Raw genomic sequence first — 16313 nt, forward strand, 5'->3', positions numbered from 1 at the left:
TCGCTTGCAGTCTGTCACGCTCTATGTGTTCAGCACTTGAGTTTTTAAAGACAAAAATTACTTCTCCATTACAGTGCCAAGTAGGCGCGTGTCAACAGTGCATCAGAAAAATTCAAAGTTTTGCATTTTGCCATGTTTGCAAATATACATACATACATATGTACATATTTAGTAGATTGTAAGAACTTAATGAAAAAATCGTTTCACATCTATCGAAGCTGCAAACAAACAAACCGCTATTGTTAAGAAGTCTGAATCTCAATTATGAAAAGATAAAGTGTAGAAGTGTTTGTTTGTTGTCGATTATTTTTTATAAATTGCGAATGTTATTTGTTTTATCATTAAATATTTTATTTGTTTGCTACATACTTAGTTTAATCTTATTTAAACAAATACTTTGCTCACTTTTTTGTTCAAAAATAGAAAAAAAGTGCCGCACGTGTAGCACTAACGCGCCCAACAGACACGACGGGCAGTCAACGGCGCACAAATAAGAGTGAAAAAATATTAAAAATACAAATCGCTAGAGCAGTTAGCTTTATTGTTTGAGCTTTTCAGCTGCTTATACACCCTTGTACTTGTATACTTACATATGTATTTACCTACATACATACATAGTTATTTGCATATACATATGTACACCATATACATAGATTATTTATTGCTAACAGACGATTTTTATAGCCGATAGCAGGAATATATCTGATAGTAGTTTTAAGTATGTTTAAAACTTTTTCAATTTGCAAGCATGAGCGTTTTATTAATTAGTATAGATAATTTCTTTGTTAGGATTTCTTATATTAAACGAAGTTGATCATGACAAACATACAAAAAGTGCAAACACATTAAAGCATTGACGCAAACCGAAAGGGGATATAAATACAATAACACTTGCAAAGAAGGATGTGCAAATTAACAAGACAAATCAATCTATTAATGAGTTGATATTTATGGATATGATTGAAACTGTTAAATTAGCTGCAACAAAAACTCAAATGCTCGTTGCCAAAAACATAAATAAATACACTTCGCGATCTACATATATAAGGTTGAATTTTTTTCTTGAGAAAGTATTGTAAAACCATTGAGAGTAATTTATCTGCGCGAGGGTCGAAGAAATTGCTGAGTAGATGCAGGAAACTAATAAGCCGCAAGCCGGTTTTCGCATTTGCAAAAAAGTATTATGTGTATTTTTTTACATTTCCAAAAGCATATACTTAGTTGTTATTGTTGTAGACTGTATACTAAAACCATTTCAGAACTCAATAAACAAACATACCCAAGGTGCTCGCTTATCAGCATCTTCACGACTGCGCAATCAATTTATTGTCAGCCAGTCTATCGAGTTTTGGGGTAATCGCGACACAGCAAGTAATTAGGTATTATTGATTAAAATAATGAAAGTTATGTATTTGTAGGCAATGGAGCATATGTGGCGCCGGCTAAATATAACACTGTTGTGCCAAATGATACGAACAAATGTTCGTGTATGCGCACTAATGTCAATAAAGCGTGTAAGCACACTAATGTCATTATAGTAGCGAAAACTTATAAGAAATGTAGATTTAGTGACAAAAATTTAAACTTCTATAAAATTATTATAGATTTTGACAGCAAACACACTCGAGCATGTTAACTTTCGGTACTCAGGTATTTGTATTGTGTGCTTACCGCAAATAATAATTTATATATTATCTTTATATATAAAAAGTACGTGTCACGTTGTTTGTCAGCGATGGGTTCCTAAACTACTGAACCGATTTTAGTAAAATTTAGCACACTGTACCCAGTTCGAACCAACTTAAAAGATAGGATAGTTAAAACAATTCATAAATAAAGAATACAGTGAAAGCTCTCTTAAATGGGTGCCCTATTAAGCGGACATCTCCATTAACCATGCACTTTGTTGATGTTTATTAAGTACAATCTATTAAGCGAACAACTCTATTAACTGGACAGAAACGCTGGTAACCAGACATTGAGAAAGCAGCCATAAATTCGTTATTTTTTCCAATGAAATTTATTTGTATGAACATATTCAAAGTTAAACCTCAAGTACAGTCCCTTGGATTCTTATATGGACAAAAACGTTTTCGCCTTTATTCGCAAATAAAATTTTAACTTTTTATATCCCGAACAGGGTATATTAAGTTTGTCACGAAGTTTGTAACACCCAGAAGGAATCGTCAGAGACCCTATAAAGTATATACATATATAAATGATCAGTATGTTGAGCTGAGTCGATTTAGCCATGTCCGTCTGTCCGTTTGTCCGCCCGTCTGTCTGTATATATACGCACTAGTCCCTCAGTTTTTATACTCTCGCAACAAAGTTGCTAAAAAGAGTACACTCAGTCCTTTTTTTACGCGATCTCTTTTTACGCTATTTCACTTTAACGCGGTTATTTTTGCAGCGCAAATTCCTTTTTTTACGCGAATTTCTCACTTTAACGCGATTGCTTTTTTTCGTTTTTTGCTTGGTCTTAAACTTGCAGCAGGATTGGAAAATTATTTTGTAGCAAATGATACTGATGCCGAACGTGCACGAATTTTTCTAATAGAATTGAGTCTCTGCATGTTAAGATATAAAGAACTAAATCGGAATTTATTGGGTCCAAAGAGAAGCATTCAAACAAAATTAACTGAATTTATAGTGCAAACTCAGTCGGAGATGCTATGTCAATCAGAACATCAATCCATAGTTCTTACTATTGATTCTGATACAAATTCTAGTGATATCAGTGCCGGCCATCAAAATAAGCGGCTAAGAATAATTTCCACTACGGATAATGACAGTGATTAAACAGCATTCAACGGTTTTTTTCAATAAATCTACCTATTTTCTATTTTCTTCTCTTTTATATATGGTTTTTATACTCTCGCAACAATGTTGCTAACGAGAGTATTATAGTTTTGTTCACATAACGGTTGTTTGTAAGTCCTAAAACTAAAAGAGTCAGATATAGGGTTATATATACCAAAGTGATCAGGGTGACGAGTAGAGTTGAAACCCGGATGTCTGTCTGTCCGTCCGTCCGTCCGTGCAAGCTGTAACTTGAGTAAAAACTGAAATATCTTGATGAAACTTGGTACACGCATTTCTTGACTTCATAAGAAGGTTAAGTTCGAAGATGGGCAAAATCGGCCCACTGCCACGCCCACAAAATGGCGAAAACCGAAAACCACCTATAAAGTGTCTTAACTAAGCCATAAATAAAGATATTAAAGTGAAATTTGGCACAAAGGATCACATTAGGGAGGGGCATATTTGGACGTAATTTGGATTGATAAATTGGGAAAGTGGGCGTGGCCCCGTCCCCTACTAAGTTTTTTGTACATATTTCGGAAACTAGTATAGCTATGTCAACCAAACTCTATAGAGTCGTTTCCTTCAGGCATTTCCATATACAGTTCAAAAATGGACGCCCACCTCCCATACAAAGGTTATGTTGAAAATCACTAAAAGTGCGTTAACCGACTAACCAAAAACGTCAGAAACACTAAATTTTACGGAAGAAATGACAAAAGGAAGCTGCACCCAGGCTTTTTTTTCTTAAATTGAAAATGGGCGTGGCCTCGCCCACTTATGGACCAAAAACCATATCTCAGGAACTACTAGACCGATTTCACTGAAATTCGGTATATAATATTTTCTTAAAACTCTGATGACATGTACGAAATATGGGTGAAATCGGTTTACAACCACGCCTTCTTCCAATATAACGCTATTTTGAATTCCATCTGATGCCTTCTCTGTATAATATATATGTACATTAGGAACCAATAATGATAGAGGAATAAAACTTTACACAAATACGGTATTTGAAAAATATGAAAATGACGGATATGAAATCTCGATTATCACTTTATCATGCGAGAATATAACATGTTCGGTGATACCCGAACTTAGCCCTTCCTTACTTGTTTTTTTATATTTTTTAAGCAACTCAAACACGAAAAGGTTAAAAATAAATAAATTTTACATAAATTTCTTAAATATTATGAAACAAAGTCAACATATATTTTTATTTTTATGCATAATTATGTTTTTTGACTATGTTATAGAAAATTTAATATTTGTTATCGACATATTTATTTTCATTCAAGTGTAAAAACATCTCTGAATAATGAAATGTAAGAGATTTTGTGACTGTCACTTACAGAATAGCAGAATCGTCTCAAGTCTCAAAAATTGTCTCTAACTCAAAATCTCAAATTTAGAGACTTGAGACAGTATCACAGTACAGAATCGCACGGTTAATCTGCAAGTTTTCATTGAGTTGTTTATACTACTACTGAAATTTATTCATATATTTCTATAGCTTTTACGATGTTTGGTAGTGGTTTTTCATTTTTTAGAGGTAAGAAGCTAAAAATTTTAATAAAGTAATTTGAATAAATAAATATAAGCAACTTTGTGAAATACTTGTATCTCATTTTTAGCATTACATAAGGAAAAATGTGAATAACTCTGAGCTGCTTCACTTATGGCACAATCGACCATGTATCAAAACGATGTCCCATAAATGGAGACTACAACAAGTTTTAAAACTTAATGCTCATCTCAAAAATTTAACCTTCCTGTTTGCGATTCATCTGCCGTAACGTTATTTCTTTTATCAACAATTCATTCCTCTACAACAACAGGGGACAATATATGTACATAGGTGTGCGCACTTTCAGAAATACATATGTATTTATAGTTGTAAACAGATATAGCGAACTTTAAGCTGTAGAATAATGCGCAAGTTTATTTATAATCCAACAGCCAACAACAATAAGTTTAATGTGGTCGGAAACAAAAGTGCAATCGGTGCAACGGGTTGTAAAAAAAAACCGAAAACTCTCACATTTGCTTGCATAGACCGTATAACACTTGTTTTATATGTATAAAAAGACTAAATGGGTGGTCGATGAAAGTATATATTTTAAAATTAATTGCTTAAGTTATGAAAAAAAAGATATGAAATAAAAGTTTGATTTAAAAACGAGTACTTTAAAAGCGAATATTCACAATAAGAATACCAATCAGTACTATTCAACTTAAGTTCTACTTATTTGTTTTAAAGTGTGAACATGGATTTCAATAATAGCAAACTTCAAAAAGCTCTTATACAAATCTAAAATATATAATATTAGATGGTGAGGATACTTCCTCTGTATCAGGTTTTATATGTACATACATTCATATGTACTATGTAAGAATTAATATGAGTGGATAATGCAAATAAATATAATGTATAGTATATGGATATGTAAATGTTAACTATTTATCGCGAAACATACACACAATATATATAATTTGTAAGCATTTACTCTGTACACATATTCCAGTATGGTTTTGCTCAATAAAATATATGTATGTACATGTCCGCACAATAACCACCACAAAAAAAAAAAAATTTTCCATGTTATTTATATGGAAAACAGAAAATTTGAAACAGGCACCTCTTAATATTAATATTAAGAGCTCATCTTTTGAGTGACTTTCTTTTTCACATTTTCGAAAGTTTTTAGCTTGTTTTTCAGTTGAAAAAAAAAACGTTGCCTCAGAATGACACACCCTAATGTACATACATATCTCCTAAGCCACTAAATCTACAACAACCAAATTCGCCCAGAATAAATATTATAAGAACTCCTACCGAAAGTGTTAAAATGGATGATATAATGTCTTTAGTGTATCACCTTATGATCAAAAATTGTCTACATCCAATAAAAACTGTTCAAGCCTTTAGGTACCTAATATTTAGAACCCGGTACCTATAGTTGACTTTTGATCGAAAATGTTGGTCAATGTGTGATAGACATATATAACTGATATAAATGGTATGTCTGTATGTCAAAAATGGGTTGAATCGGAACAATACTTTTCTTAGCCCCCATATACCCAATATAAAAATTTTCGAAATTCGGGACGACTTTATACCGCATATATCGGCCAGTATGTGAGTTATCCCAATGAAAATGCCTGTAATAGATAAAACTTGGCCTAGCCCCTACATAACTAATATCAGGATTTTGGAACATCCGTCTGATTTTCTCTATATGATTGGTTTTACACCTTAAATAATTTCCATGGCTTTGATTTTTGCAAGTTGCTAGAGTATAAAATGTTTGGTTGCACCCGAACTAAGTCATTCCCTACTTGTTATATATACATACATACATACATACATACATACACATGTATAATTAGAGGACAACGACATCAACCATAAATGTGATTGCAGTGAATATTTTTATAAACAACTTGCTTATCGGAATTTTATGATAAGATACATAGTATATATGTACATACATTTTTATAGAATTCATTGTATTAGAACTATGTATGTAAGAAAGAGGAGATAGATTGAGGAAAAATATATTATTTTTTAACGTTTATGAATTTTGAATTTTATATAATGTTAAAAGTTAGGTGCGTAACTTTAACTCTTCCGTTCAATGAAGATTACGATTGTTTAATGAACTTAAAAATTAATTTGAACAAATTACTAAAAAAAAATGTTCGGGTTAAAAAACAAGAAGGCAAGTTATTTATTATGATAATACCAATAATATATAAGTACTATTGTACCTAATTCTTCCGTCGATTTCATTTCTTCTTTTCCTGTTTACTATTATTCCTATTCTTGCATAAATTACATTGCATGTGTCGATGTTGTTTGTAAATGTGGGTAGGGCAAGAAAATCGGGTTCCACACAAACCCACACATAAAGCCACACTGCTGTCGTCTTTTACTTAGCACACATCCCGATATTTCCAACTGTAGGTTACTTTTCCTTATTGTTGCGGTTACCCACTAAACGTTAGGCTATCTGATACTGAAATATAATTTGACATGACAATGTAGGGATGGCGTCATCATACCAAAAATGTAACGATATGTACGAATGTTTGGATATGCGCACCAGCTTAACAATATCGCCACAATAGCACACTCCGAGCTACCGCCCCATCACGGCACCACACTTTTTACTTGTACAAATTTTAAATAAAAATAGCAGCACCATCGTCAGTAAGCAATAAGTTGGAATGACAAGAGACCAGTGTGCGATAGCTTAAAAAATATTGACGTATGGACTCCCAGCCGGACAGACAGATCAGCTAGCCTTTTCGGCGGCAGAACTCTGGCGCGACGTAACTTTATTTTCTTTGAAATTGTTATATATGTACATACGTAGTTTCTTATTTCGCTTTGCATTTTTCTATTTTCGAAAATCTTCTGAAGTCCTGTTTTGGCTCGACTAACACGCCAAAATGGGTAAACAAGTTGTTGCAGCTGTGCTTGTAGGTACGAGTATTACGGCACATGATTACTTCTTTTTGTCATTGCCTACGTGCATATACAATATACATATTTTGTGCGTAGATAAGCATAGGTAATCGTTTAAATTCGGAAAAATGTAGGTTTAGAAATATTAATTTGTAAAGGAAAATTAACCATATTGCTAAGAAGTTTTTTGCTAAGTTCGAAAGTTGGGTGGGAATCCAACAGGGTGCAAAATGGTGGTACTTGCATAAGTATAAACTTTGGAATTTAATACATTCACATTGTGAAAAATAAGGCGATGGAACAGAAAATGCATTTAGGGTTTTCATAAGTCTCATAAAGTTATAAGTTATATCGATTCGAAAACATAGCATTGAGAATTGTAAATGTGTAAACTCATTTTTGTATGAAATCCAACAACAATTTTTTTAAACAAGTGTAAAAATTTATAATTTTACGATTTTACGATGCTTTACGACGGGTTGTGAGTACCCCAATTATAAATATATTTTTTCCTGTGCCTACCGTTGGACGACGCGACGACAACTTATCTAATTCATATAACAACAACTACAAAATTCATAAACTACTAACCGATCCAAAAAAGGATCGATCAACAACAGACCGCATCTCTTGGACATTGCAGCACGTTAAACTCCTACTTATCCAGAATATAACCCAACATACCAAATACATATCCTGCATGCAATGAGTTTCCGTATGACTACCACCTATTTGCATGTCTAATGAATTCTACGACGAATTCCTACTTAAACAGGGTTTGGATAGCCGCTACAATAACCTATTTTCGATTCTATATATTAACAATAGGTTCCTAACCAAAACTTAACCACATTGCACTAATTACTAACATGGTTTTTCAATATACTAATAATTCTACACAAGTCATAAAAAAAATAAAAAAATAGTCGGTCAAAAAATATAATTATAAAGTTAAGGTTTTTTAAATTTTATATGCATGTATTTTGAATTAACTACAATATGTAAACATAATTTCAAGGCTACGAACCTGTTTAAAGAATTCCATGCACTGTGAATAGAAGATGAACGTGCGAGGGTAACGCTGTAAGAACGCGTGCATTAATATAGTGCACAGGTTGTTTGAGTTGTTGTTTGCATAGCCGGCATTATTACAACCGCCGATTGATTGTTGCGCTAATGGCATGCTACTATCATCATCAGCAGGGTTTCGTATAGAATGTGAATCAATTGCCGATGTTCCATTATAGACGTTAGCACTGATACTTCCAACATTGCTATTTGCCGCCTGACTATTACTGGTGGCAATGAAATTTAAACATTTACAAGAAATCTGCATTTTCACGGCAGTGATGCTGGTCTTCCTTGGTGAAGGAAGATTAAATTTTTGTCTAACACAAGAGATTAGACCTATTTATAGTTTTTACACAAAACCCCGGCAGTGAATTATAGATTCTTTTATAACCTTTATATACAATTATTTATTTTCGTCACAGATCGCAACAAGTTTGTGTCTCGTCAAATTATACACACTTTTGAATTAGATAAGCACTTGCTTATAGTGTTAAATCCTTCTCTATATAAATAATGAATGATTGAATTTCTTTTCCTTTAGCAATTATCTTAAGGTTTTTATGGCTTTCATTCAATCCCTTAGGTATACTTTGTTACTTTGATTCTTTTCACCCCAAAGTTTTTCTTTGATTGGTATGTGATTTTTTAATCGTTTTCCTTCCACACTTTTCTTGGCACCTAACCTTTAGTAGATTTAAAACATTGGTTTATTTTAATATGTTTTTTAAAGATTCGAAATTTTTTAAACTCGATTTTTATAACCGCATGTATAATAATAAGTCACAATTTAATATTAAACGAGCACTTTTTATGTAAATATTACTGATTTCACATACAAATTGAAACTTTGACGATCCGCACTACACCAACAACTCGGACGAATGAAGCAACGAGAAATGAATATGAACTGCCATTGCCAGTGTTGTCAAAATTCTCGATTATAGATGTTGAAAAATTATGTAGTCAGAAGTACAAAAAAAAACACATATGTATATTGTTTAATTTTATAACATTTTTTTACCTTTAACTCTTTGAAATAATTTATCTAATAGTTAACATCTAAATTTTTTAACAAATATATCGTTTCAAATAATTTTCTCTGAATTAAAACAGAGAACGTACAATATAATTATACGTTCTCTGAATGAACCCTACCGGAACGATTTGAAAAAGGTCACAGAGTTGATGTTTTTATTCATTAAAGAAAGTATTAAAGTGGAAATCTATATATTTAAAAATATTACAAACAAAAACTGTGACATTGTTATATGTACCTTACCTAGGTACTAAAACAATTATTAAATAAGTTTTAATTTGTCCAATATGAAATAAGTTAGCTCCTATAAAAATCAGCAAAAACAAAAATTACTATGCATGTTTGAAAATTATTTTTCTTTACTATTCCAGAGTTGGTAACTCTATCGAGGATAACTTAAATTCTTTTATTACCGCTTGCGATTATATTTCAATTAATTAATTATTAATTTAAAAAATATGTTTAAACCTGAGACTGAAGATATGTTACCTCGATGTGCACCAAAACCAAGTGTTCCTCTGGATATGAATACTGCTGCTATAGTACGCCCAACCGTGCCTGAAGTATCAATATTATTAGGAGCGCAACAAGTTCCTCCTACAAGTACATCCACTTTGCCTGCAGCTACGTCGGAACCGACGCAACCAACCTATGCAGCTTGGAAAAAGCAAGTACTGCCGAAGGTTTCGTTTCCACCGATTGGCGCTGAAGTATATAGCATAAATGGTCACGTAGTAAATTCAACCAATGTTATTTCTGCTCCAGCAAAGCCAAATCTCGTTAACCAGCCATTCGCTGCTAATAATACACAAATAACATCAAATGTTTATCCACAAAGATCTATTACCGTAAACGCAGCACCAATGTGCCCCATTGGGAGTTCTATAGATGTTATATCTAGATCAGGTGGGTCAACGCAGTTGCCGCAATATCGAAGAAGTTTAGATCAACCATTAACTGTACAAGAAAACAAACAAGATAATTTAAATTGCCGTGTTCCTGATATTCCTACAATAATGGCACATCAGCAAAATCAAACAATTTTGACGTCCAAATCGGACGTACTTACAATTTGTGCAGGCACGCAAACCGATTCATCATTGATTTCTGATTTTAAACATATTGATGCTGCATTACTCACACGTCTAGCAACTAAGGAAGATATTCAACAATTACATTCAATATTTGGGGAGCTGCGCACAAACCAGCTTCGTGTAATAAATCTTGTCGAAAAGCTTTTAAATCAACATCAAGCTAACTCTATTTCAGTGCCTCGTCAAGATGCTAGTACCCAGTACCGCGATAACGGTTGTTGTGATAACGAAAGGAAAACTCGATCACCGGAAGCCTTGACCGAAGAGTCAAATAACGCGAATTCTGTTGTAGCTCCAAGCGCCGTGTATCAACCAATGAAAGATATGCCCATATTCGCTTTAGCCTCACCGCGACAGCCGGCAGCACAATCTACTGCTTACCAACCTAACACACCACGCAATATCAAATCATCTACAGACAATATGATTCATAATAAACCAAACACGGAACAAAGTATGCTCATGAATGAGTTGGCTCTTAAATATTTACCAAATGAAAAATTAAATGAATTGCTACACGAACTTAATATATCACCTACGCCACCGAAACAAACTACACCTTTACGGCCAATTGAAAACACACAGAAACGACCAAGTGATATTTCAAATGCTTCTTACAAGTACCTTCAGAAATATAGATTGTTACCGGAAGGGCAAAATGAAATCAAAGAACAACTAACGCCAGTGGGCTCGCCTTTGATGCAGGTCGCACAACAACAGCTACATCAATCACCCTATCAACAGCGTCTAGCATCACCTTGTATCTTATCGCCACAAACGGCCATGTTAGATCTGGAACATATTCGACGACAACCCAAGCTTATTTAATTCGTAATGTTTATGTAGTAATTTATAAAAAATAAGAATTTTAGGAATTTTTTCAATTAAACTAATTTATTTAAAAATATTCATTATTTAATGCTTACTATGCTCTTTAGAAAAATTATTTTGATAACCAGTCGGTTACAATCTCTTCAGTTTGGTAATTGTCCACAATCAACTATATAAAAAAAAAAATAAATCAATTTACGTAGTAATTTATTGTTAATATAATAATTTTACCTCTTCATTTTGCAGTGTAACTTCGTATGGTGGATTGACTTGTGAGTGAAGGGTCATGCTCTCTGGTCCTGTAGATATGTGATCAGACGTATGCGCTGTCGCAGCTTCTATATAGGCTGCGCAATCGGCTTCTGCGGCCGCTGCTATCAAAACGGCAGCCTCATTATCAAATTCTTGCTCATCTTCGTTGCCATCTGTGTTGTGCTGAGATTGTGAGTTTTGATCCTCTGCCGATATTATATCATCTAAATCCAAAGAACGGTTCGTATCAAAATCGATAAGATGTAAATCCTTCATATGTATTCGTAATGCAGAAACTCGCGCATATTCCGCACCACAAACATAGCAACTGTATTTGGTACTATCACCGGAACGGTTAAGTTTATTGTGTGTTTTCATGTGTATTTTCACTGAATACAATGAAGCAAAGGGACGATTACATACTGGGCAATTGTAAGGTTTCGAATGTATATTCCTATGCGCCGAAAGCTGCACTGAAGTTCGAAACGATTTTGAACAAATTTCACATGTGTATGCACGTTCCGCATCGTGAGTGCGTAGATGATGAGCATAGACAGGCTGCGACTTGAAACTTCACCGAACAATTACAAACTTGCATGAATACTCGTATATTTACAATTAAATGATATGACTTACCGTTTATTGCAAGTGGCGCATACGTATGGTCGTATATCGGTGTGCGTGCGCAGGTGTAGTATCAGCGAATATGAAACGCGAAAAGTTTTGCCGCACACTTCGCAAGCATGTGGTTTTTCACCAGTGTGTACACGCTCATGGCGCACTTTTTCATACGGCCGCTGAAACGTTCGACCACAGTATTGACAAGCAAACCGACCACTACTGTCCGTTTGCTTTATTTGTTGTTTACGTGGTTTCGCGGGTTTGTCAGCATGCATTTGCATATGCATGTCAAAGCTTGTTTTATTTTCAAAGTGACGATTGCAGATACCGCAATTAAACTCCGTGGATTGTTGATGCATGTTCTTATGTATACCAAGTAGATTCTGTTCAAAACTGAAATTTAAGTGATATAAATGTTTCATAGTCAATAAAAATAAGAAAAAAACTTTAACTTCCGGTGCACCGAAGCTGGAATACTCTTCAAATATACAGAGCTTGATTTCGATCGGTCAGTTAGTATGGGTTCCAATTTGGAAAATTTGCTGAAAAATTTTTTCCTTTACAATAATCCAAATCTGGTGAAAATATTTTGACAAATCAAAAAAGTTTTCCATAGCAGAAAGTGATTTTGACCGCGTAGTTTATATGGCAGCTATATACCATAGTGGTCCAATATCGACGGTTGCGACAAATGAGGAGCTTGTTGGAGAGAAAAGTTTCAGATTGATATCTCATAAATGAGACTAGTTCGCTTATATACAGACAGACAGAGTGACAAGACTAAATCTACTCAACTGTCATTTATATATGTACATATTTTAAAGGGGCTAACTTCTGGGTGCTACAAACATCGTGGCAAACTTAATATATCCTGAATTAATTATAGTGGGGTCAAACCACGTCAAGTTGTCTATGAAAATTTCGAAAAATCTCCGATTTTGAAAATTAGCAGTTCATTAGGAAGGGGATCAGACGCATACCCCGCGATATAAATATTTCGTCAAAATTCTTTTCTTTTTTTTGTTAAAGTTATTGAAGGTTTAAATTTAGAGGATGATAAAATTGTAAAATTATTTTCTCATAAACCTTCAATAACTTGAAAAAAAAAAAAAATTTTGACGAAATATTTATATCACGGGGTATGCGTCTGGTCCCCTTCCTAATGAGCTGCTAATTTTCAAATTTTCGTGGACGACTTGGCGTGGTTTGACCCAGTGTTAATAAATAAATCCAACCTCTTATTGCATATCTCGCAGAAGAATTTATTCATATCCTTATATTGCGTTTTGGCACCAGCCGGCAATGCTTGCTCTATTGTTCTCAATTGCTGTGCATCATGAATTTTCATGTGTAACCTAAAGAATTTGCAGTTAGTAATATTTTACACTTGATGACAATGCATGCATACTTAAGATTTTTGTATGAACTGAAATTAGTATTGCAAATTGGACATGTTGGTTTTTTCAATTCTACTACACTAAACGAATCACTTTGTGTTTTAATCTCTTTTGTTTTGTGAATGCGGTTATGTATTTGTAAGCCTTGCAGAGAATTAAATGTCTTATCACATTCGGCACAATGATATTGTACTTCCTTGCTTTGGCTTTTTTTCGATGTGTCCAATGTTTGCTTCTGCTCTTCAAGATATAACCGTATATCATTGTCATATTCTTCTTGCTCTACAACTTTATCCGCATCTTCCTGTTTGACTGTGCTAGTATTTATGGCGGTACAAACATGTTGCTCCGCTTTTTCTAAATCACTAAATACCAGTTGGCAATCACAACAAAAATATTTCTCCCCATCATCTTCTTCATCGGTGATGGATTGCTTTTCCTAGAAGATGAGAAAGTAATCAGTTTAGTAAGTCAAATATATGTATCCTACAATACTTGCATACTTCTTTAACATGTAAAATGGTATCGGTGGCGATATCGTTATCTTCCTTGTCAAAATTCGTATGTTCAATGATATCCTCACTCGTTTCTAAGTAATCATCCAAATCTTTAGTTTCATTTTCATCTACAATAATCTGCTCTTCTTTTATAATCAGCCAACTGCTGTTTGAGTTTTGAATAATTTGCTCTTCCTTGACTTGTTCATTTTGAAATGTATCCTTAGTACTAATATTTGTTGAAGCTTTATTAGATAATTTTTTCTGCATTTCTTGATGTACTTTTGTGAAGTCCTCGAGAGTAACAAAATCTATGGCACACTCTAAGCAGCGATATATTTCCTGAGATTGACCATCGAAATGCAAGTGCCTTATTGATAAAGTGTGTGTTTTCACATGCTCCTCCAGAGTTTCGTTTTCGAAATAATCACCACTTTGTACATCATCTTCTTCAACATATTCAATCAATGATTCATGTTCATAACCAGTGCCAATATTATCTTCATATTCAATATATTCAACATGTTCTGTCAAGTTGTTCGCTGACATATCATCAGTATATTCATCTTCATGCAAACCATTTTCCATTTTTATGTTTCTATAAGCTGTATAGACACAATATTTTCATATATGTAATATATAATTGAAATATAAACAGTATCTAACAAATCAGTCGTTTAATTCTTTTATTTCATTTAGTCAATGATTTTTAATTTTTTAATCTTTTACGAAGTGAGGTGATGATGTTGCAATCTGCCTATTGCCACCTTCATACCTGCCATTTCTGTACTACTCTTTAATATTTAACTTTATATTTTACAAAAATTGTTTTATTTGTTTATAATTACTACCGCCACGAAAATTCAAAATAAATAGGTGAACTTCAAATTATTGGATAAACATTAAAAAATACGCCTAACTTCACGAGAAAATAATGTGGTAAACAGCTGTTTCACTAGTGTTTCGGACTTAACTGCAACTCTCATGTGTATATGTGTATGTATTTCAAACGACTTTCGGTATAAATTATGGTACGTTCCCACTTTCCAACAAGAATTACCATTCTATTACCAAAATTTTTTAAAAGTATTGTATAATAAGTATTTAAGGGGCTATTCTAGTCTAGAATTTTTAAAAATTCGATTGCATATTCTTAAAGACTGGACCTTTACGAATATATTCCCCAAAGGAATTTTTAAAATTCCTTTTATTTACCGACTTATAGCTATTTTAGTGACGCAGCGTGCAAACCGGCTCTGCCGCATGAAATCTAACAACAGGCGGTAGACTTTCGCTGACTACCTGAGGGTGAATTATCTTACAACGAAGAATAGTTTTTTCTTCAGGTATCCTACAGAAAGTCGTTTATATCTCTATACCATGCTTTATATACCATGAATTCTAAAATATAATTACACAGTACAACAGCTAATCTGGGAGCTGAGAAATTCCAAGTCAGGGTGATGGTACTAGGTCAGTATAGTAAAACCCTCAAAGGGTTTGGCGTTCGTATGTGTCAGTTTTTTTTATGACCTTTTAAATTTTTTCCTTATCTTGATGTTTTTTCGCTTAGTTGTAACATTTTGGCAAAAAACATAAATCGCGAACCATTTGTCCGATTTTGATGAAACAAATTTAGAAAAATTAAGAATGACAGTTTCTCTAATCTGCTTCTATACCGTCTTCCAATATGTGCAACACTTTCGGAGTTAAAAATGAATGTATGAAGGGAAAAAAGTATTTTTTTCTAAGAATTTAAATATATTTTTTTTTAATTTATAAAAAATCCAGCAACACTGGTTCTGTAATGTTTACATAAAACATGCATAAAGACAATGCATACTGCTACACCCAAAAAAAATACAAAACTTTAGTATTAATTAATATAAAAAAAATTTGAAAGTGATTCGACAACTTTTACAAAATTGTGAAATTAATGAAATTCCTTATTAATTTTTTATCAATTACAAAAATAAAGACAATTCACGTGTCAAAAAGAAATTAAAATTCCAAAAATTTTAAATATTGAATTTATGTTGAAGTTTTCACTTAAACGGCTGTATCAAAAAACTAAAAATCAATATTTTCATGGTTTTGAACCAACTTATCTAAATCTAGTTCGGAGCCGCAAAACTTTATACGAAGTAAGTCTTCAAGATGCCGATCGCTAATTTTATTTCTAGTATTTGATTTTATTAATTTCAAAGTGGAAAACGAAACTTCGCAACAATAAGT

The 16313-nt window shown here is 33.2% G+C and overlaps 3 protein-coding genes across 3 annotated transcripts in view; 1 reads left to right on the forward strand and 2 right to left on the reverse strand.

Moving 5' to 3' along the window:
* LOC120771185 overlaps positions 1–9232 on the reverse strand; it is a 33613-nt gene extending 24381 nt beyond the window's left edge. The window contains exon 1 of the mRNA XM_040099076.1: positions 8307–9232. Within this exon, the coding sequence (XP_039955010.1) occupies positions 8307–8615 (309 nt within the window). The 5' untranslated portion in view covers positions 8616–9232. The remainder of the gene's footprint in view (positions 1–8306) is intronic.
* A 538-nt stretch (positions 9233–9770) lies between these two features.
* LOC120771099 lies at positions 9771–11400 on the forward strand. The gene has a single exon (XM_040098933.1). The coding sequence runs from the start codon at positions 9845–9847 to the stop codon at positions 11306–11308; it is 1464 nt and encodes a 487-aa protein (XP_039954867.1). The 5' UTR covers positions 9771–9844; the 3' UTR covers positions 11309–11400.
* Positions 11393–15014, reverse strand: LOC120771098 (zinc finger protein 624). The gene is made up of 7 exons (XM_040098932.1): positions 14854–15014; positions 14085–14683; positions 13593–14020; positions 13420–13539; positions 12200–12577; positions 11543–12134; positions 11393–11480 (listed from the first exon to the last, which is right to left on the reverse strand). Exons 1-7 carry the CDS (start codon positions 14858–14860, stop codon positions 11424–11426), a joined length of 2181 nt encoding a protein of 726 aa, XP_039954866.1. The 5' UTR covers positions 14861–15014; the 3' UTR covers positions 11393–11423.
* Positions 15015–16313: the final 1299 nt, after the last annotated feature.

This window comes from Bactrocera tryoni, chromosome 3 (assembly GCF_016617805.1).
Source record: "Bactrocera tryoni isolate S06 chromosome 3, CSIRO_BtryS06_freeze2, whole genome shotgun sequence".
NCBI classification, from domain to species: domain Eukaryota; kingdom Metazoa; phylum Arthropoda; class Insecta; order Diptera; family Tephritidae; genus Bactrocera; species Bactrocera tryoni.

Bases quoted from the DNA above. Each gene is read 5' to 3' on its own strand.
- LOC120771099 (XM_040098933.1), top strand. From the start codon at position 9,845: ATGTTTAAACCTGAGACTGAAGATATGTTACCTCGATGTGCACCAAAA.
- LOC120771098 (XM_040098932.1), bottom strand. The intron at 14,021-14,084 runs GTATGCAAGTAT...CTCATCTTCTAG, and splicing joins CCATTTTACATGTTAAAGAA to GAAAAGCAATCCATCACCGA. The intron at 13,540-13,592 runs GTATGCATGCAT...CAAATTCTTTAG, and splicing joins AGTTCATACAAAAATCTTAA to GTTACACATGAAAATTCATG.